The 22339-nt window shown below is 38.9% G+C and overlaps 2 protein-coding genes across 2 annotated transcripts; one reads left to right on the top strand and one right to left on the bottom strand.

Moving 5' to 3' along the window:
- Positions 1 to 7983: 7983 nt before the first annotated feature.
- trib3 (tribbles pseudokinase 3) lies at positions 7984 to 12548 on the top strand. Its single transcript, XM_026935364.3, has 4 exons — positions 7984 to 8846; positions 9748 to 10035; positions 10282 to 10574; positions 10744 to 12548. The coding sequence occupies exons 2-4, from the start codon at positions 9748 to 9750 to the stop codon at positions 11207 to 11209; spliced, it is 1047 nt and encodes a 348-aa protein (XP_026791165.1). The 5' UTR covers positions 7984 to 8846; the 3' UTR covers positions 11210 to 12548.
- Positions 12549 to 12715: 167 nt separating this feature from the next.
- On the bottom strand, positions 12716 to 21810 carry maf1a (MAF1 homolog, negative regulator of RNA polymerase III a). Its single transcript, XM_026935365.3, has 7 exons — positions 21086 to 21810; positions 20603 to 20731; positions 16688 to 16856; positions 16414 to 16535; positions 16141 to 16260; positions 15923 to 16021; positions 12716 to 15247 (listed from the first exon to the last, which is right to left on the bottom strand). The coding sequence occupies exons 1-7, from the start codon at positions 21166 to 21168 to the stop codon at positions 15223 to 15225; spliced, it is 747 nt and encodes a 248-aa protein (XP_026791166.1). The 5' UTR covers positions 21169 to 21810; the 3' UTR covers positions 12716 to 15222.
- Positions 21811 to 22339: the final 529 nt, after the last annotated feature.

The following is a 22339-nucleotide window of genomic DNA, read 5'->3' as shown; positions in this document are numbered from 1 at the left end:
TTTAATTAAATACCACTAACTTTTGACATCATTCAAACTTAAATAGACAGTTACCAGTGCAGCCATGTATTGCTCATTGGATCTTGTGCATGTGTATTAGATAAGCTGCAGGATATCAGAATCATCAGTCAACTATCTGCCTCCCACCCAGCTCTGTGGACATGCTGTATCCTTCCCATACTTCCTCTGAGTCGACCACCGGAGTTATGCTGAAATATCCTGAAAGCTTACAGGAAGGCATAGTGAAAATTAGAAAATAAACACCAGAGCAAACAGAAGACAGACAATAAAAAAGGCATCCTGAGATTAGGAGAGACACAGTTAGTTATGGAATCCCCAGAGTGTTTCCTTTGCCATGAAAACTACTGTATAGAATGAGTCCTTTGATCTTAAACTAAAGCCATTTAAGCTGAAACAGTCTCTACTGACTAAAATATTATGGTAACATAATTTTACGTTCGTTTCAGAAACTAGAATGGCTTCATATTCACCGTGTACCTTGGTTTGCTCCAAAGCCTATAGGAGTTGTGTTGTTGGCAGGAACTGATGGTCTGAGTGCCTCCCCCTTTCCGGTTCCTTGCTGTCCATGGAAGTGTCAGTACTGGAGGATATCCTTGATATTGAGGATAGTCATGCCAGAGAACAGGGCTAGGGATAATTGCATCCTGACTTCTGAGTACTCTCACAGCCCTGTCTCCAGGGCTCTCTGTGACAAGCCTATGTCCTTCCCAAAACATTCCTGAACATAATTAGTGTCAGAGTTTGATAGAACCTGGGATATGCAGCATAGAAATCCTAGTTAAAGCTGGTATCAAAATGAGGGCAGTGTAGCCACAGAGATGTCTAAGAGGTGTTGGAGGAGTGCAAAAAAACAAATACAGAAGCATTATAATTTTAAGACTCAAAGGTGTAGACCTAGCATACAAATGGCCCAAAACAATTCTTGTTAGATATATAATACAACAAAAACTACTACAGACACATACACATGCAAGGCAAGGCAAGATTTTTTTTTTAAATAAAATTCCATAAAATGCCCACATTAGGAAATGTTCAGGTTTTATCACTTCTCTTCTGTGTGCCCAACAGTGCTAGTCATCACATGTCTATAAAGACAATTGATTTAGCTACATTTTGGGAAGCACCAAAATCTCCCCAGTTTGAAAGGAATAAACCACCCACACATTGTCTTGTGGTATTGTTCAATACTAACATGACCTTTCGTTTTACTTTGCCTCAGGTGAGTGCTCTTAAAAACAATCTTAAAAACAAAAATCATCACGTGCTTTGCAACTACAGAATCTGTTAAGACTTCTCCATGTCAAAGCTAGAGCAGTTTAACATGAAAAGTGATATATAATTTACCTTGTGGTAAACCTCATAGCTTAGGATCTTATAACAGGGCTTAAGGCAAAGAGAGAGATTTTGGATACTACTGAGTCCCTCTTAGATCCTAAAACTAAGTCTTTTATTTAAAAATCTTTATTTAAAAATAGTATTCTTGCAATGGTTTTAATGTTTAAAGAGTATCTAAAAGTCTCATAGCATACAGCAGAAAAAAACAATTATGAAGTTCACCAGTACTGCCTGTGTCAGTAGGGTTAAACCAGGTTGCATCTATTATTGCAATATCTGCTGAAAGCTCTCTCAGTTATTGAAGCAATTGTGTTCTTCTCATGTCCTAGTTCTCTCTCTTATTTTCATTTTGGTTAATTTAATCCTCATTGTCACTCTTATTCTTTTTAACTCTCCCTAGTTTCTCTCTCTGCTAGCTCTCACTCTGTCGTACAACCTCTCGACTTTAATGTCAGCCCATGGTTGACTCACTTGGCCTCATGTTTCATCACATTTGTTATGAAAAGCATGTGATTCAGAGAAGGCAGCTGACTCAAAAAAGCCACTTACGTGTCTGGGAGTGGACTGGAATTTGCAAATTGTCTCACTTAATATAGTGTGACAGTTAAACCCTGTGCATGTCAGGCAACTTTATAAAATAACAGCCAGCACTTCATGGGTGCTAATGCATTAAAATGGCTGAAAGGCTTACTTGAATCTTGAACTAAAATTAGGCACAGTGCTGCAGTTGCACTTTTTTACAGACAGAGTCTAAAAGGAATTCCAACATTTTAACATTTCAATTTAGACAATTAATATAAGATTCAAAATGACCTTTAAAAAGGTAACCATTACCTTCTGATCGCAACCTGATTCAATGGAATGGAATAAGGCCATGCCCTCCGTCTGCACAGAAACCAACCCATTGCTTTTCAGTAATGTGTTCACACTTGGATGGTGTGAAATGACAGGGTGGGGTTATTTTTCAGTTCTGTAATGCATGCTCCTGACCCCAGTGTGAGACAAATGCTTCTACTGTGATTTCATTTAGCCCTGTGTACTGTATTTTCAAAGGCATAATGTATGGATTATGACTAAAACCCAGAGCAAGATCTTTTAGCATCAGAGAGAAACAGGTTTGAAGAATACAAGCAAACACTTGAAGTTAATGTGTATCAATATAGCTTTCACTAAACTATATCAGAAGAGCAGCATAACAAAATTATTGAATTAGTCAGTCAGAGCAAAATAATGGGAATGGATGGGGGAGAAGACAATACATCCTGGTCATGAAATAAAACTGTTTTAAGCTATCTACTGTGAGCTGCAGGTATACCTGACACAGATACTGTAAAAATGCTTCAAACAAAATGACTCACTTACTGTACATTTACCCATTTGATGGCCATGCACAAGTTTTTTCCAAGCCTACTTTGCCTACTGTGGGCTGTGCTCAACATGCAACACAGTAAATAGGCCAAATATATTAATACCACTGGAGATATTACTCAGCAGTTGAGGTTATGACTTTCCTCTGCAATTTTTTTTTTCGGTCCCATGGCTAGACAACTGAGAAAAAAGTTGATAATGTAGGAGTGAAGTTTCAGTTGTCTCACTTCACAGTTACCTTCCAGTGGGCCTCGTTTTGAGAAGTTTTAAAAACTGCTGAGTTAAAGGCTGACAGAGGATTAAGTAATACTTCAGGCGAAATTTCCTCTAAATACAGACTTTCAGAACAAAATGAATGGGGAAGTTAATCAGTTTGGTAATTTTGTGTCAGGTTTATTGCATGTGAGAGAGCATGACTGAAATGTATCTACCATAGGTTCCATTAGCCAACTTGCCTACAGCATTAACTATTGTCAAATTTCCATTACACATCTGAAAATACACAAGTGGATGTTCATGTGTTTTGTGGTCCCTCTTTTTTTTTTACAGAGCCAAAAACAACTCTGTCTTGCATACTTCCTTTGATGCCTGATGTGATCAGATAGTGAAACCAGAATATACCTCAAAAGCTGTCTGCATGATCAGCAGGTCCAGCTGCCTTGTTATGACAATTGCTGATGGCCCAGGATAATACACTCCATCGTGGACCACTCATCATGTCACACTCAAAATTAAGTGCTCTTAATAATCTAGAACACTCCAAACATATTCAGTGAGCAGAGCAGATCTATAATAAGCCAAGGTGTACCATCATCTTTCTCACACCAATAGCAAAGCTAGCAAAAGAGCAAACACAAAAGAGGAGTTAAATAATGACACATAGAAATGCTTAATAATGTTTGCTCATTCAGTAAAGGAGAAACGAAGACAACTGTCAGTCTTTACCTAGCCAAGAAAGAAGAGAATGAATTAGAACAATTTATATCTTGTGGCTTATCACGACAATACAACTCTGAAACTCACCATAATAGCCACCACAATTCATTGCTAAAATCTATTTATAGCTCACAATAAACACTGCAGCTGCACGTTTGACTATCGTTATCAATAACATTGGTTTAATTGATCAAATTCACAAGTATCTGTGGCCAGACCACTTGGGTTACATGGGTGAATGTGCCTTTAAACTTAATTTTATGGCAGATAACGAGAATAAAGGAGTGAAAGAAGCATGAGAAAGCATGAGAAATTTGAAGCCCTGTCCAGACGGAAGTGTTCAATTCATTTAGTTCCCAGAACAGCTGTTGCCAAAACAACAATGCGATTATAAGGGCAAAGGCTTAAAAGGGCAAAATGCTCCAAAGCAAAACATGCACTAGCCAGACTCAAAGAAATACAATGAAATACAACAGACAAAACCACAGCTACACAGTTAATATTTTAAAGCCTAAACTATTAGCAACCATTAAAATAGTGTATTAAACAAACAAAATATTACAGTTGCAATTCTGAATTATTTTAATCTCTTCCTTTCAAATATAAAAACAAGCATCTAGTATTGCTTTTATGAAAATGTTTACCAAAACCCGGGCTTCAAACAAGACAGCCACCAATCAAATATAAAGGTGATAATGTGCCATTTGGAGTGAGAGGACTACAAAGTTAAGACACCTTGCATTGTTCAGAAACCAAATCCAACCCTTAGGTTAAAATGGGGCTGTGTTGTTTAAACCTAGTGTGAAAGAATTGAAATTTCATGTCATGGCCTCTTTTGTCTGTACTTTAATGAACCCTTAGGTAGGGAATACACAAGTCTTTGTAAAGAAACAGTAGCTGTAGTATTTGGCAAAGCCATCCACACAGAAACTGGCGCTTAGAAGACCTACTACTCGAGACTTGTGATCTAAAAAGATTAGAGTCCTGTCGTTGAGGGGATGAGGTGCGTTTAGGCCAAGCCCAAGCTAATACTGACACTGAAAGTGTAATGTATTGGATCATTACACAAGAAATAAAATAGCGATATGGGTATTTTAAAAGCCTAAACATCATACACTATTTTATCATTCTTTAATGATTTCAAATGAAACTAAAGATTGAATTGCAGGGGCGTGTACAGGAATTTGAATACTGACGTCAGGTTCCGTATGGAGATTTTCCTCCCATAAATGTTTCTTTTAAACGATCATTTAAGAGTCGTTGCAAAGACCCAGAACAGGAGCACAAAGCGTTCAGTAAGTGTGTTAAAAAGCAATTTGTTTATACAGAAGCTGTCCGGTGCTGTGGAATTCATTCTTTCACAATCTTTTAAAAATACACTGCACAATCCAGATTAAGTCTGAATAAGGAAAAAATCTACTAACACACACACGCACACACACACACACACACACACACACAGCACTACCAAGATGTGTCTAAAGCATCAAAAGTATCATCTCTTAAAGTTTCATTAATAATATGGAGTGGTCCAGCTCAGGTTCATTCACAGAAGCTGATCTATTGGACTGACCATTTATTTCCTCCTTTTAATGTAGCACATTGTTGATATGAAATGTGTTGCATTCTGAACAATTTCAATAAACTCCTGTGAACCGTCCACCTAGTTACATCACAACTGGGAGCACTGTTAATCACAGTGAAAATAGTCTGTGAGTTTCAGTTTACACTTGTAAATTACTGCATATTTAGTTTCAGGTAAGCAACAGTTTACAGGGTCCAACGAGTTACTAGCAATTCACAAATATTCAAAATTCAGCTAAAGACGAACTCTAAGATTCCAAAAGAGTAAATAATGGAACCTTTTTTCAAACATTCTTTTTCAGGTAATTGCAGACGGTGAATTTACATTGTTCTCTTTCCAAATTTGGGCATGCAATATTTTTGGTGATATAACTGTGCAACGGAAGTAGTGTAGCCTGTCACCTAGAAGGTCATCTGTGATCTTTAAAGCAAAGCCCACTCAATTGCTTGGCTACATAGGTAATTAAATTATGCTTAGACATATAAGCGAAGCCTTCTCTGTAAACTAATCTAATTAACTACTGTGAGTGTTTGTGTTTGTGAGTGTGTGAGAGAGAGAGATTTAACAGGTCTGACCAAGGAAACATTATAGTTGCCATTGGTTTATACACTGTTAAATATAGAACATATAGAACTGTTGGCTTGGCTTGGCAATCTGGATGAACACTTAATGGTTCTACGTAGAACACAAAAACAAAGTGTTTCCCTATCAGAGAGGGTTCCAAGCTAAGAAGCTAAGAGCGCTTCGCTATCTGAAAATCCCTTGAGGTACCATTTTTATGGTGTGTACTATGTAATAAGTAAAAGGTAATTTAATGGAATTGTTTTGATCTCGAAATGTTATAGGTCACTACGCATTCTGCAGGAAAAACAACCTAAGAAATCTGGTGTCAAGAATATATCTGCTTCCCATGGTGATACTGTGTCTCAATCCAGGAAGTGTGATATTTTTACATAACCATTTATTAACCCTGGGGCTTTCTGGGAAATGCAACAACAGTAAACAACCCAACACACGCCGAGCATGCTCAGCATGCGGAAATGCTAACACTGAGCTGATACATCTGCCTAGTTATGGACTAAAAAACAGAGCATTTGCATTGGCCTCAATGCTGAGATGCATAGTGTGGATGAGATGTTTCCACTTTAAGAAGCAGGTGGCTAATCGCCCACTCAGTGGCCTGCCGATTGTGGAACAACCCAGGAAGCCTCTCTTGCCCACACACTCACAAACACACACATATTCTGACTCAGCCTGAAACCCAGAGGGCTGAGCAGCATCCTGCTGCCTCACACATGCCTTCCGGGGTGTGCGTAAGCGTGTGTGTGATGGGGGGTGGAGGGTGGTTTCTATATATCACATTCAGAAACAGAGATGCAAACTTTTTAACTGATATCTGTTTTTTTTTTCCATTATCTTAACAGGCACAGTGGGCAGTAATGCCACCTCACAATTCGAGGGGCTTCAGGCTGATCCTGACCTCGGATTACTGTCTGTGTTCTCCCTGTGTCTGTGTGGTTTCCTCCCACCCCACAAAAACATGCAAGTAGGTGGTTTGGCTACTCTAAATTTCCCCTTGATGTGAATGGGTCTGTGAATGTATGTGTGCATGGTGCCCAGTGATGGACTGGCGTCCCATTCCTGGTGTGTCCCCACCTCGCACCCTATGTTCCTGGGAAAGGCTCCAGATCCACAGTGACCCTGCCCAGGATAAAGTGGTTAATAAATAAATATTTTAGCATGCCCTATTTTACTATTTTTGTTAATGGTGATAATGAAGGAACATCTGAAAAGCCTGAGCACACAAAATTAATTTATTACATTTGACAGTTCTTTGTCTTCTTCATTTTGTCCTAAGGGTACGCAAACTATTGCACCCTGTATTTCTGAACTGTATCTCAATATAGCCTATTATTGTATACCTATATTGTATATTGTAACATATACAGTATAACATATTCTTAACAACTTGATCTTAATTTCACATGCAGAGTCTATTGCCAGCAGACCTGGTACATGTGCAAACAAACAAATTGCCTAATTTAAGAACTAACAGTTACAGTAAAATTCAAAATAGTTTTGAAATTCAAAATATGGGCATGCAGTGTTTTCTTTTTTTCTTCTAAGACGTGACTATTCTCCCAGAAATATGCACAATAATATTTGATATACAGCAGCAGTTTAACTCATCCTTAAAAGGGCATATTTTCAAAGCATACACCTTTGTAGAATAAACAAAACTTTCATAAGGATCAGTTACTGCAGACTCCATGTCATGCAGGCTGCCTGAATGTCTCTGTACTAAACACTGCAAACATGGTGCAACACCTGCATTAGTATTGACTCAGAAAAAGGGGGCGTGGTATATCATTGGCGACACTACACTGGTACTTTTTTATCATGTACTCTGCATGTAGCCCAGTTTTTAATGATTATTTGCAATCCGATAATGTCGTGTGAGTCGTCTGAGTAGTCCTTGAGCATCTGACTAATTGCTTAGCACGTTTCATGAGCTTTGGGCATCGCTTGCAAAAGCACGCACACGTTTATATTTCGAAAATAACCCACCAGGTCGACTTCCGCTCTTTCAGCTCAGCGTTTTGTTTAAATTCAGACATATTTGCTTTCACGGCGCATCGGGTGTTTACTTCTCGTGCCCCGCTGTTTGTTTGCTCTCGCGTGCAAGCGCTCTGTGCTGCCCGCTATTGCGGCGATGTGCTGCAGATGTCGTCAGACGCGAGAGGTGGAGCTCGAGATGTTGCAATCGCGCTAAGTACAGCATCATCGAGGCGAAGCTGGTGTCACGCAGAAAAGCATAATAGGAGTCGCCGACTAAACTGAGAGCCCACAAATCGGACGGTCAGGTGGAGGGGCCACGTCTGATTTGAAAGCTCATTCATCAACGGATCTTAAGTACCGCTTCAAGGCTTAACAGCAGACTAGGTCCTCTGGGGTCGGGACACGTTTTCCTCCCCCACACCTCACGTTTGCTAACTTTCTGGACAACTTTTTTTTTTTTTTCGTTAAAAACGTACAATAAACTCTTACGCCAAACTTTTTTTTATCTGGTGTGTTCGTCGAACAGCTTTGCTTTAAGGACTGTGTTGCTCGAGAAATCGACGTTGTTCCTGTGAGAATCAGCCTCCATTCAGCGGGACTAAGGAACAAAGACATTAGTGTCACCAAGAAGAAGCGCTGGATTCTATTTCCACTTCGACACTCATCATTATTTACCTAACAACTTTCCAAAAGGAAACTACAGACTTCCAAGGCCGAAAGGAATCCGGCTTCCTACTGATTTTCCTCAGTAATACCGTCTTGGATACTTTGTGGAGTCGTAACTCAGTGAGCTACAGCTGAGGAGCAGGCACCGCGTCCTGACTGGCTCATGCCAATAATTCGCCTGGAAGAGTTCTTGCGTTAGCTTCTATACATGTTCTAAGTTCATTACTTTCATTTTACTTTTAAAGTTTGTTTCTCAAGTTGGGGGAAAAAAATGTACGGAGACAAATAGCTGAGTTGGCTCCAACAACTGGCGCTGGAGTTTGAAGTACTATTGTTCTGCTATTGAAGAGGAGCGAGTCCTTTGTTCAGCAGCGAGGTGAGTGGCAGCCGTTTCGTTTTGTCTGCTATCTCACTCAGAAAGAAAATATTGTTGCCACGTATGTCCAGCCTCGATGAGGTGCGCTTTGTTTAGAAAAGCTAATTGTGAAATAGTCTGGGTTAAACTTTAGATGGAAAAAGTGATGGTGCAACTCTTTCGCAAACCACCCCTCAACCACGACAGGCTGTTTCGCCTTTCTCAAATAAATGCGATTTTCAGGCTTCTTTTTTTAGTTTGTTTGGAATTTCAACCAAAAAAATAATTGCCTATTATTTACAGAGATACGAGTAGCTTACATTATGTGTAAACTCTCAGATAGGGCAGTGGAAAAACGAGACTGCGCTACGTCACGTCATGACGCGCGCTTGAATGTGTAATAGGTCGGTGTGTGACTCACTGGCAGCGCCTATGCTTTCGACAGTAACTTGAGTACGAGCCTGGTTGCATCAAGCAGCTGCGCTCATCACACAGACATTCACCCATTTTAGTCTGTCTGATGGAACAGCGGATGTGATTCAGCGTTGCCTTCTCCCGGATGGTTTTGTCACTTTACCTCACTTGTTATTTCTAATCGAGCCTACTCAGAGTTCACTCTTCATGCAACTAGATGAGTCTAAAGTAACCTACTTACTTAATTTATCTGGTATGTGTGTGCGTATTGCACAACTACTGAACTAATATGCAGGAAAAACACAGCATATGGTGCACTTGGTTGTGCTATCGCTATATTATGACTCTGTTTATTGTTTATGCAGATCAGAAGCCAACCATGTTATAATATCGAAGGCAATCGATCAAATTTTGATCATTTTCATGTTTTGTCCTCAGATGACACCTTGACTTACTTCTGCTAGATGACTCTATTCATTCATAACCCTTGCTTCACCCTTTTTAATAGATGAGTGTGAACCTCTCAGCACCTGCGCCCCCATTGCGACTGAAGCGAGTAGACTGTGAAGACCCCCACAACACCCACGCACTGAAATGCAAGCGCCGTAAGCTGAGCCAACCCCCCTCCCCTGGTCTAGCCCCATGCCTTCGGCCTCAAACTCACAGCACAGAGCACACAGGCCAAGAGAAGCTCTGTGTCTCTTCCATTGGGCCCTATATTCTGCTGGAAGCCACAGAGGGCACTCAGACATATCGAGCTGTCCATCGCATCACTGAGCAAGAGCATACCTGTAAGGTAAGATCAGTGTCCTTCAATATGATCCAGGGGTTTCCTGTTTCCATACTGTACCACTTGTCCTTGGTTACTAAAAGTGACTGGACAACTCAATAAGTAACAAGTGTTTCCTTGTATGGACTCCTTTTTAAACTCTGTAACATGAAGAGGTCATTCTGTTTCTGTTCTTTGTGTGACTTGTGTGGACAAATAAATAGCCTAGTTTTTTGTGCTGGTCTATAATCAAATTTGTCTTTTCTTTGCTAGGTATTTTCGATGAGGAAGTACCATGAGCTCATTGCTCCGTACACCCGTCTGCTGCCCCACGATAACATTTGTAAGATTTCAGAGGTAATCATGGGGGAGCAGAATGTGTACATCTTCTTTGAGCGCAACTACGGTGACATGCACTCATATGTGCGCACCTGTAAGCGGCTCCAGGAGGACGAAGCTGTGCGTCTCTTCAGGCAGATGGCGTCAGCAGTCATGCACTGTCATGAAAACGGCGTTGTCCTGAGAGACCTCAAGTTGCGCAAGTTTGTCTTTACTGATGCACAAAGGTCAGTTATTATTTTTAACTTTTTCTTATCAGAAAACAAGCTTATAGTAATAACTATATAAGTATGTGATGTAAAGATATCTTTTGGAGTTTGGATTCCTGTTTAGTAACTCAGGGACCAAATTTAATGGTGGAAAGTGATCTAAATGAACTTTCTTCTTTGCCCACAGAACAAAGCTGGTTTTGCAGAACCTAGAAGACTCCTGTCTCCTGAATGGAGATGACGACTCTCTCACAGACAAACATGGCTGCCCGGCCTATGTGGGACCGGAGATCTTGAACTCGCGGCATTCATACTCTGGAAAGGCAGCAGACATTTGGAGCCTGGGAGTGGTACTCTACACCATGCTGGTGGGTCGCTACCCCTTTCAAGATGTGGAGCCTGCTGCCCTGTTCAGCAAAATCCGCAGGGGTGCATTCACAATCCCAGAGACTCTGTCACCCAGAGCCAAGTCTCTAGTGTGCTGCATGCTCAGAAAGTTACCTGTGGAGAGGTTGGAGGCTCCAGATATTTTGCTGCACCCATGGCTCCACTGTAGCACCAATGCCTTTGTCAGCCAGCATCCCAACTCTAGGCACTCAACTGACCAAGTGGTGCCAGACTTTGAGAAAAGCGATGAAGGAGACAGTTACTGAAGCTGGTGAAGCACCAGCATGAACTTTCATCTGCTTGTATCTGCTTGGACTATCAGGGATCTCTGACTGTTTGCAGTGGTTGCATACCAGGGAAGGCTGAGCAGATTCAAAATTCCAAGACAAAGAGAATTGGATTGCTGTTTGTAAGTCAACCTTCTCGCCTTTGTGGTCTGTGCAAATAGACCTAAGAACACTGGTTTGATTGGTTTATTTCAACATCTGGGAAATACCTATGGTGATAGATGCTGTTTAAGAGAAAAATAAAAAGGGCTATAAAAGGTTGAAAGTCTTGTGCATTGGTGGCTTTAAAAATGACTTTAGGAGTAGATTTGCTATTCAAAGCACAGCTAGACCTTTAGCCCACCGCTCCTTCATACATTCACTTCAGCAGTGTTGAGATATTCATGTATATATTTCATACTGTGTACATTTAAGTTGTTGAAAGACTTTGAATCACCTGATACCTCTGACTTGAATCCTGGAATACTTGATGCACAGTATGTGCCTTTTAGTATGTACTGTTTACATAATTTTCAGTGAAACACAGTTAAATAATTTAAAGTGCCTTTTCACTATGAAAATAAGTTTATAATAAGTAGTTTTTTTTTTTTTTTTGGCATAACCTACCAAAGATTTAAGTTTCATCACCAAACCTCATTTAATGTGTGGATCTCTGATAGGTTAGCTAAAGTGCTTACTTTTGCTTTCTTGTATATGAAGGGTTCAAAAAAAAAAGTATGGTGTTTCACAACACTTAGAGACATGTCTATAGTATTGTGACTCACCTTGGGCCTGATTCACTCAGATAACATGGTAGAACAGGAAGGATAAATGCAGTGCCATAGGACTAGGAGCTATGTTAATCCTGCTACAGTTCTGTATAACCCTTCAAGATAAAGCTTCCTCAGTGCCAGGTTTTTAAAAATGTTCTGAGGAACCTGATGTCATTGTTGGCATGTTGTCTTCGTTCATAGGTAAAAACATGACCTAAGGCTTGAGTACTGCCTGATATGTGTATGTGCTGTGGGTGAACATAGATCCTGAAGAATACAGACTGTTAGTTCACTTACACCACAGCACGTTTCCATGTAATGGTAATGTGGTATGTGGCATGTGTGACACATTTGAGGAAAAAGAAAGGCATTACAGCTGTCAGTAATGATGCCTGCATACAATGCTTTGACTGTCATCTGTTTGTCAAACTATTTTGTGAATTTGTAAATATCTTTTTCTAACCATGGCAACAAAAGGACACTACATTTTGTTCTCAGTTGAAGGGGTTGTTGTACTTGTTTTGTAAGTATTTGTTGCCAGTACAAATAAACATGCACAAAAGAAAGTTTGTTGTTTTCTTCATGAATATGAAATAATGCTCTACTACTGATTTTTGGCAGGCTTTGAGTAGTTTCAAATCATGGAGCTCTTCATAAGATTATTTTCCAACATAAAATTACCCATTTAGGTAGTTTAAAAATAAAAAATTAAAAAAAAAAAACCTTCAACCCATAATAGCTTAGGAGATTTATTAAACATAGCATTTCAGAGCCCAAAGCACACAAGGCCAGCAAAGCTGTTCTTCTTCTCAGTTGGGCCATACACATTAAAAAAAAAAAACAATAAGTTGTTCCATAACAAAAGAAATATTCCTTTAATATACAGAAGTACAAAATCAATTACATCTTTCTGTTTCCCATAGCTCTTTTCTATGGGGTTGTTGGCTGCTTTCTGAATACCCTGCACAAATAAATATTTTGAGTAACAAAAATGTATTTTATAACATTTAAAATCCAATAACATGTGACTGTATTCGCTGTACTCTGTAACTTGGGTATGAGTAAGCTTCCACAAACTAGTGCTGTGCACTATGAGGAACAGCAGGGTCACTGTCCAATATAAAACAAATGCCAAAAACAAAAAGACTGCATATTCATCAAACATGTGGAATCAATAAACCAATAATTCATAACAATGCGTTTTTATGTATTTTAGACACCATATTTTACACAGGGCCTTTTTGAGTAGCTGCCATCACACAGAAAATACTGAGCTGCTTACAACTTTATGTATCTTGAAAAATTGTTAGGAGGACATTCTACATATTAAGCAATATGCCAAAAGTTGAACACTGAATTTGAACTGAATTTCAACATGGATTATGCTAATAAAGTTCAGCTAAAAAAATTAATCAAAGGGTACAGCATATTCAGCTTCTGTTATTTAAACTGACCAAATCTGGGGGAAAAAAACTAAAAGATAAACAATAATGTCAAAGTAGAACAGTAATGTAATGACACAGTAGCATATTCAACAGGTATCCTACTTAAGCAAAGCAAATAATCACACGCTCATGTTAGCTTTGTTTTCCAGATGTGTATGAACTGGCGCAAACTGAAGAATTCAGCTCCAGCCACAAATAATGCTAAACAAGTTTAAATGTAATTTACACCTGACATTACCCATACACCTAATAAAAGTGTATCTTGATGTTAATATATTGCAGTAGAGTTATTATATCTTCATGTTGGCCAGCTCTACTTCAGGTCTAAGTGCCCTTCCTTCAATGTGATTGTGCACTTAAGTGAACACCCATTTCCCAAATCCACCAACCCCAAAGTGATTACACTGAAGGGAAGAAAAAACACTCAGTGGCCAACCCAGGATACCCCAGCATATGCCACAGAATTTTTTCATGAAAAATATAAAACACCAAAGACATGTTTGGTCCCTTAATATCACAGCAACCAAGAATTGATAACTAGATAGATCAAACAGGGATTCTCCTTAAAGCTTAGGGGGAAAAAAACACAAACCAAAAAAAGAAAAAAAAAGGTTGACGTCAGTGACAATGACATGGCAGAACACACCACCTGGTGGCAAAAGACAGAATTTTTGAAAGTGGTACAAAAAAGTCAGCATATTCCAGACTTCATTCAAATTCAAACACTAACAAAATGTTAATTCAAATGTGTATTTGCAGTTCTGTTCCCTGTTTTTGTGTGTAATTTAAAATTCACTTGCAAAACACATTTACGAGTGCATTTTCATGAACAACAATGTACAATGGCTGCCAAAATTAAAATGCAATTGTAAAGTCCATTTGACATTTCATTGTCTAAACTAGTATGATTCTGCCACATTTAAAGCTACAGCAATCCTTACATTCACAACTGCACTCATCCTCATGCTCCAACTTACCAAAACTAAAACACAACAGGTTTCCTCCAAAACACCAAAAAGTCCCAGACATAGCATCTGACAGATAGATATACCTTGTTGACAGTGAAAATGCAAACACAAACAGGATTGGATGAGACAGTGCAACTGCAATTGTAAGGATTGGTATAGCTTTTTCAACATAACAGAATCATACCACTTAACAAACTGAAATGTCAAATGGACCTTTCATTTGCATTTTAATTTTGGCACCCACTGTGCATTGTTCATGAAATTGCAATTATAAATATATGTTTTGCACTTGAGTTTGTATTAAATTATGCACAGGCAAAAAATGCAACTGCAAACAGATGTGTGCATTAGCATTTTCCAATTAGCATTTGAATTAAGTCTGGAAAATGTTGTCATAATAAGGACTGGAAGGTATTAAGAGTAAAGAGTAAAGTGCTTCATCCAACACACTGTGATGTGTAAAATACAACTATTCACTTTATATAATGTAAATAGCAAATTTTTTTTTAATTAAAAAAAAAAAGTCAACAGGAATTTTGACAATGTAGGAAAATCAAGTGTTCCTATGTCAGTGTGCAGAATTACTCAGGAGTCAGTGACAAAAAGGAAAACAAGTCCAATAACAACTACTGAGAAACACACAAACACTAAAAAATTAAAATCAATGTATGGATCTCATTAAGTTCCTGTTATTAAAAGCATTTATCCTATCATAGTGAGAGCAAAAACAAACACTTGAAATAAAACGGAAAAGACATTAGACTCCAAGAGACATGTAAATGTTTTTCAGAGGCATTCAGGAGCAAGGCAGCGGATTTATGACATCTTCACTGGGCACATAAAGGTCGATACCTGCAATGGATATTTTTGTTATAGAACACAATTCGCTTGTGCTGGTACAACTTAGTGTAAAAATCGACATTCAAATGTTTAATATCCAATGTTTGTCTCCTATCAAAACGTGTTTCCTAAAATATTTGCCAAATGTCTGTTGTATGACTTGATTGTAAGAAAAGGTGTTTTGTGCAACATCAGTGTATTTCATTGTAATGTTAAATGTTTTGTGATTTGGAGTTTTTATGCTCTTTTATGCTCTTACTGCCTCCTACACTGCATACTGTGTTTTTTATTCTTATTGCATTTTAAGTCCTGTCAGCACGTGTGTCAGCATTATGTCCTGTCAGCATTATGTCATGCACGTATGTTGCACTGTGGGACCACGAGAAACTTCATTTCATTTCACTCTATACTGTACATTGTATACAGCTGAGATGGAAAGGGCTGTGAATAAACTTTTCATTCATCACATAATTTATTTTCACATATCTTGTAATTACTGTATGTACCAATTTTTAAATATAGTATAAATCAAAATATGTGTCCTAAAAGTTATGTTACATGCAAATAGTTAAAATTTAAAGTGTGGGGGAAAATCTGTAACAGGACCTACTTACAATGTCAGCTTTGTTTTTTTTTTTTTTTGGATATTTTATTCTATTATCTTACTATCTTCAAGTGTGTTCTCACCTCTCCTCATCCATGTTCTCCTCCTCCTCAAAGCTGCCTTCATCCAGGTCCAGGTCCAGCTCCGTTCCAATGCCTGAGTCTCGTGGAGTCATAAAAAGACTAGAACCCAAAGTAAACAGATATTACACAACTACAAACACAACTTACTCCCACTTGAAATATTTCAAATTCATGGTACATGTACCGAATCGAGGTGTGATGTAAATAACAAACCATACCTAACAGAGCGGCATGTGAAGAACACAATTCTTTTCAGCCTCTTATTGTAAAAGAAATAGTTGAAGGACCACAGGTTGCCTTCTTCTCCATATGGGTCAGAATCAAGGTCTGGATTATAGCTGGAATTACGACCGAAAATGGTAGCAAATAATTATCTTAATCATAAAACACAAAGTAAAATCAATTGATCTAGATTAATCATGATCCCTGAACATGGATATCTTCAGAATGTTCAGAACTGCCTTCATGTTTTAGATTAAAATGTGTTGTACCTGTAAATGTCACACTCAGTCAGACTGATCTCATTGTCAATGGCCTCCCAGAGCTGAGGCTGCAAGCGACTGTATGCCTCCCCAGCAGCAGCAGACAAGCTACTATTCACGGCATTAAACACCTGAAACGACACCACCATAGTTTTGCTGAGCTTGCCTCCCCTCACAGTATATTCTACATTTTCTAATATTGGTGTCAGTAAATATAATCTAAACAGCTCTTCAGCATGCAGCATAGTTTTAACAACATTTGTATGTGGGAAAATTTCCCTACCCAGTTGACACTGGGCTCTCTACTGAAGTCATGTCCTCGGGTGCGGCTGAAGTCATAGTCTGGCCTGAAGGACTCGTTGAGAGTAGCAATCAAGTAGAACAGAGTCTTCCTGCTGCACTTATCAGAAAGTGGACCCTCCCCTTCATCGCCACTTTGACTGTGACTCAGCCTGAAAGTGTACGCACATTTGTATGTGTGCACGTGTGTGTGTATGTGTGTGTGTATATATATATATATATATATATATATATATATATATATATATATATATATATATATACACACACACACACATATACACACACACAACACACACTCACTTCTGGGCCAAAAAAAAAAAAAAAAAAAAAGGGGTCAAGCCCAAAATGGCAAATATTAAGCTTTTAATGGTCTTAACAACAAATCATTGGTCAGAAAATTAGCAAGAATTAAACAAATGCACTCCTGAGAGCTCCTGTGCCACCACTTGCTCATTTACTTTTGCTGCAGTGAACTGTTTGGGGAAAAGCTAGAAACAGGGAAATTCACTTATATAGTCTTCTTGTGCGCAAAGATAAAATCATATTAATGATTAAAATGTTTGATGTAAAAATTAAAACTAACACATCAGGGTGTACAAAATCTTCCAAAAATATCGTCTGGGACATTTTTTTCCTTAAAAGATTAGTCATTATTTGGTAGCCCATCAAGGGCCACAAGGCTTAAACGTTTAAAGAAATCAAAGGGAAAATCATTTTTTATAAAGTCCCTCCATTTTCGCAGGCTCAAAAGTAATTGGACAATTTTTATGGACAGACAATAAGTTTTATGGCCAGATATGGCCTGTTTCCTCATTACTTCATGACAAATTAAGAAGATAAAAGGTCTGGAGTTGATTCCAAGTGTTAACTTTGCATTTGGTAGCTGCTCATGTGAATTCTCACTTTGAGGTCCAAAGAGGTGTCGATGCAAGTGAAGGAAGCCATCATTATGAAAAAACAAAACAGACCTATCCAGAAAAATAGCGGAAACTTTAGGAGTGGCCAATTTGGTACATTCTTGAAAAGAAGGAATGAACTGACAAGCTCAGCAACACCAGAAGGCCTGGAAGGCCACAGAAGACAACTAAAGTGGATGATTGCAGAATTCTTTTCTTGTTGGAAAAAACCCTTCATAACATCTAGCCAAGTCAAGAACACTTTGTCAAAGTCTACAATCAAATCAAGAGACACCTTCATGAATGTAAATACAGACTTACCTCAAGATGCAAACCACTGGTAACACTCAAGAACAAGGTCTGTTTTGTCTAAATCTAATTGTTTTTCCTTGTATATTGACAATAATGCAATCTGTCCTTCCTCACAGGTTAAAAGTTTGGGTGTTATCTTGGATAGTACACTATCCTTTGAAACTCAAATTAGCAATATCACGCAGACTGCATTTTCCACCTGCGTAATATTAAACGTCTCCATTCTTTTCTCTCAATCAATAATACAGCAGTTCTTGTTCATGCACTAGTCATATCACGTATAGACTACTGTAATGCCCTTCTCACTGGTGTTCCATCTAAACTGCTATATAAGCTTCAGTTGGTTCAGAATTCTGCAGCTTGTGTTCTTTCTAGAACACCTTCTACTGAGCACATTTCTCTAGTTCTTCAGCAATTGCATTGGCTTCCAGTAAGGTATTGAGTTCAATTCAAGATCCTGTTACTTACAAGGCACTTCATAATCTTGCACCCGAATACCTTACTCAACTTCTTCATGTTTACACCCCTCCACGTGCTCTTAGATCCTCATCTTCAATTTCTCTTGTGGTACCTCAGATTCGACTAACTACTATGGGTACCAGATCTTTTAGCTATGTTGCCCCTCGCCTATGGAACTCCCTTCCCCCTTGATATTCGTAACAGTGATTGCCTGCGGACTTTTAAAAAGCATCTTAAGACATATCTTTTTATTCAGGCTTTTTTATAATATGTTTTACTGATTCTTTACTGTATTTTATTTGTATATGCTGAGTGTTTGTTGTGTGCTTTTGTCTTGTGTAGTGATTTGTATTTTTATTTTTGCCTGCTTGTGAGGTGACCTTGGGTGTTTTGAAAGGCACCATTAAATAAAATGCATTATTATTATTATTATTATTATTATTATTATTATTATTATTACAAGAACAGAAAGGCCAGATTAGACTTTGCTTGAAAAAAAAAAAAAGCCTGACCAGCACTGATGCAAGAATAACTTGTACCAGAATGATGAGAAGAGTATGGAGAAGCAAAGGAAGGGCTCATGATCCAAAGCATACCACACCATTTGTCAAACATGTGGAGGAAGTGTAATGGAATGGGCATGTATGGCTGCCAATGGAACTGGGTCACTGGAGTTTATTGATGATGTGACTGCTGATAGAAGTATCAGGATGAATTTTGAAGTGTATAGAGCTATACTTTCTGCTCACATTCAGTCAAATGCTGCAAAACTGATAGACGCCTCACAGTACAGATGGATAATGACACAAAACATACCGCAAAAGCAACCCAAGAGCTTCTTAAGAAATTAAATGTTCTTAAATGTCTGATGATGTCAACCCAATTGAGCATGCTTTTCACACATGCTTTTCACAACTGAATACAAAACTGTAGGCAAAAAGACCCACAAAACAAGAAGCAACTGAAAGTGGCTACAGTAAAGGACTGGCAAAGCATCTCAAGGGAGGAAACTCAGCATTTGGTCATGTCTATGGGTTCCAGACTTCAGGCAGCCATTGAATTCAATGGATTTGCATTCAAGTATTAAAAATAATTCTGATATTTATGATAATGTTAGTTTGTCCAATCACTTTTGAACATGAAAATGGAGGGACTCTGCAAAAAAAATGGCTGTAATTCCTAAAGGGTTAATGCAATATTTTTGTTAAACCCCTTGAATTAAAGCTGAAAGTCTACCATTCAATCACATATTGATTGCTTCATTTCAAATCCATTGTGGTGGTGTCCACAGGCAAAAGTACCAAAATTGTGTCACTGTCCAAATGCTTGTATATTACACACACACATATATGGCTATTGGCACCAGATGGGTTGATCTGAGTATTTCAGAAACTGCTGATCTCCTGGGAATTTCACACACACCAGTCTCTAGAGTTTACACTGAATGGGGTGAAAAACAAAAAACATTAAATGAGCGACAGTTCTGAGGATGGAATGGAAACGTCTTGTTGATAATAGCGATCAGAGGAAAATGGCCAGATTGGTTCAAACTGCCTGGAAGGATACAGCAACTCATATAATCATTCTTTACAACCATGGTGAGCAGAAAAGCACTTCTTTATGCACAAAACATTGAATCTTGTGGTGGATGTGCGAGAACAGCAGAAGATCATAACAGGTTCCACTCCTGTCAGCCAAGAACAGGAATCTGAGGCTATCATTGGCACAGGCTCACTGAAACTGGACAGTTGAAGACTGGAAAAAAAATTACCTGGTCTTTTTCCAGTCTTAGTGAGCCTCTGTCCGTGATAGCCTCAGATTCTTGTTCATGGCTGACAGGAGTGGAACATAATGTGGTCTTCTGCTGTTGTAGCCCATCCACTTCAAGGTTTGATATGTTGTGCATTCTGAGATGCTTTTCTGCTCACCACGGTTGTAAAGAGTGCTTATTTAAATTACTATATACTTCTTGTCAGCTCAGACCAGTCTGGTCATTCTCCTCTGATCTCTCTCATCAACAAGGTGCTGCAGCCTGCAAACCCTCCACTCACAGGATGTTTTTGTTTTTCACACCATTCTGTGTAAATTCAAGAGACTGTTATGTGTGAAAATCTCAGGAGATCAGCAGTTTCTGAAATACTCAAACCAGCCCATCTGGCTCCAACAACCATGCCACGGTTAAGTCATGTAAAGGTTTGATATTGGGGACAGCTTTCTCATGTATGTACTTGTTAGGGCTGATTCCGGATGACTGAGGAGGAGACAGAGCTTCCAGCACATGAGGCAGTCCCTCCTGACAGAACTGCTTAAACATCTGCTTGTCTTCACCTGCCATTTTGCAGGAGTAACTTTCAATCCTAGAAAAGAAAAACAGTAATGACAAAACAGTCAGCAGCAGAAGTTGCATGTTTTCAGGAAATAATTTAATGCTACAAATGGACCATGCATACACACTTGGTGCAGACTATGATATGCACATCAAGAGACAGGCACTTTTCACGTTCTCTCTCTCTCTCTCTCTCACACGCACACACACACACACACACACTCTCATGTTTATTTTCTACATTCCACTGTCCCATCACTCTTGAACCAATAATAAACATGGTCAATTAATACCGGGCATTACTTCTGCTATTTGTAGCTACAGTATATTTTCATACTTTGCTGTCCAGTCTACTGACATGACGAAAAACATCCCAAAAACTTACCGTCCGATTATTTTACAGTCTCCAGTTTCTATGGTGAGTTGAGTATTAATGGCCTCAAAACTCGAATTTTCCAAAAGCTTCATTGTTTGTTTACTCTATTTTGACAAGCTCACGAAAACGGGGGCCCTCAGCCTCACTACCAGTAATCTACCAGCACTTTACTACATAAACAAATTGTAGCTAAATGCACATATACCATATGTTTAATGTTTCCAACATAAAACTGGTAGCTACACTTTACTGCAGCAGTATCTTTCGGCTAAAACACACGCAGAAACTCGAGCCGTAATAGCGTTAGCTTCTTAGCTAGTTAGATTCCATCAGAACAGTATTTTTTCAAATCGTGCGGCTCGAGGCGACAATAAAACAGGGTCACGCTGTCTGTAGATCACTGCAAATGTATACACACACGTAGAGCTGTTTGTCGTAGAGCTGTTTGTCTTGCACTTCGATTTCTGATAAATATGTCTTCCTTCTTACTGTGAAATTTCCAGTACCTCCCATTAAAGGTAATATTACGAGGAAAATTAGGCATCCCAGCTAGTGAATCAGACCTTAAGCAGAGGCGCAAGGCTTATGTAAGCCTTTTCTTTCGCTTATCGTTATCTTAAATAGCGACACTACTTTGTTTATATTTCTGTCAGTAATATTAGCTACAGAGCTAGCAATGTCTTTCGAGACGCAGTTTTCGCTTCCTGTAGATTTGAAAGATAGAGAAAAGCGGCTACTGTACTGACACCTACTGGACTGGAGCTCCAAAAACAGCGCAAAAAAAAAAAATAAAATAAAATAAAAAATAAAAACCGGACTGCATGTGCTTTGTGGATTTGGAGAAGGCCTATGATCGTGTGCCTCAGCATTTGTTGTGGGAGGTGCTGCAGAAGAAAGGGGTATCTGGGGGTCTACTTTTCCAAAATACATGCAGGTAGGCGGACTACCTATGTAATTTGCCCCTAGGTGTAAATGAGTGTGTGTGTGTGTGTGTGTGTGTGTGTGTGTGTGTGTTCAAGTTCAAGTTCAAGTGGAGTTTATTGTAATTTCAGCCATAGTGAAACGAAACAACGTTTCTCCAGGACCAAGGTGCTACATAAGACAAACACAGAACAACACAGAACTACAAGGGACTACATAAATTATACATAAAGTGCACAAGTGCAAACATGTGCAGACAGCACAAAACAGTACAGGACAGTACAGGACAGTACAATGACTACTGGGACAGACAATGGGCACAGTAAGTCCCAGTGCAGCGCC

This window comes from Pangasianodon hypophthalmus, chromosome 20 (assembly GCF_027358585.1).
Source record: "Pangasianodon hypophthalmus isolate fPanHyp1 chromosome 20, fPanHyp1.pri, whole genome shotgun sequence".
Lineage (NCBI taxonomy): Eukaryota > Metazoa > Chordata > Actinopteri > Siluriformes > Pangasiidae > Pangasianodon > Pangasianodon hypophthalmus.
Note: the sequence above shows the minus strand (reverse complement) of the source record. Positions and strands in the feature narration are given on the sequence as shown.

Coding starts and splice junctions, on each gene's coding strand:
- maf1a (XM_026935365.3), bottom strand. CDS start 21,168: ATGAAGCTTTTGGAAAATTCGAGTTTTGAGGCCATTAATACTCAACTC. Junction 16,857..20,602: donor TCCGGAATCAGCCCTAACAA/GTACATACATGA, acceptor GTACACTTTCAG/GCTGAGTCACAGTCAAAGTG. Junction 16,536..16,687: donor GAGAGCCCAGTGTCAACTGG/GTAGGGAAATTT, acceptor GTGTCGTTTCAG/GTGTTTAATGCCGTGAATAG.
- trib3 (XM_026935364.3), top strand. CDS start 9,748: ATGAGTGTGAACCTCTCAGCACCTGCGCCCCCATTGCGACTGAAGCGA. Junction 10,036..10,281: donor AGCAAGAGCATACCTGTAAG/GTAAGATCAGTG, acceptor TTTCTTTGCTAG/GTATTTTCGATGAGGAAGTA. Junction 10,575..10,743: donor GTCTTTACTGATGCACAAAG/GTCAGTTATTAT, acceptor CTTTGCCCACAG/AACAAAGCTGGTTTTGCAGA.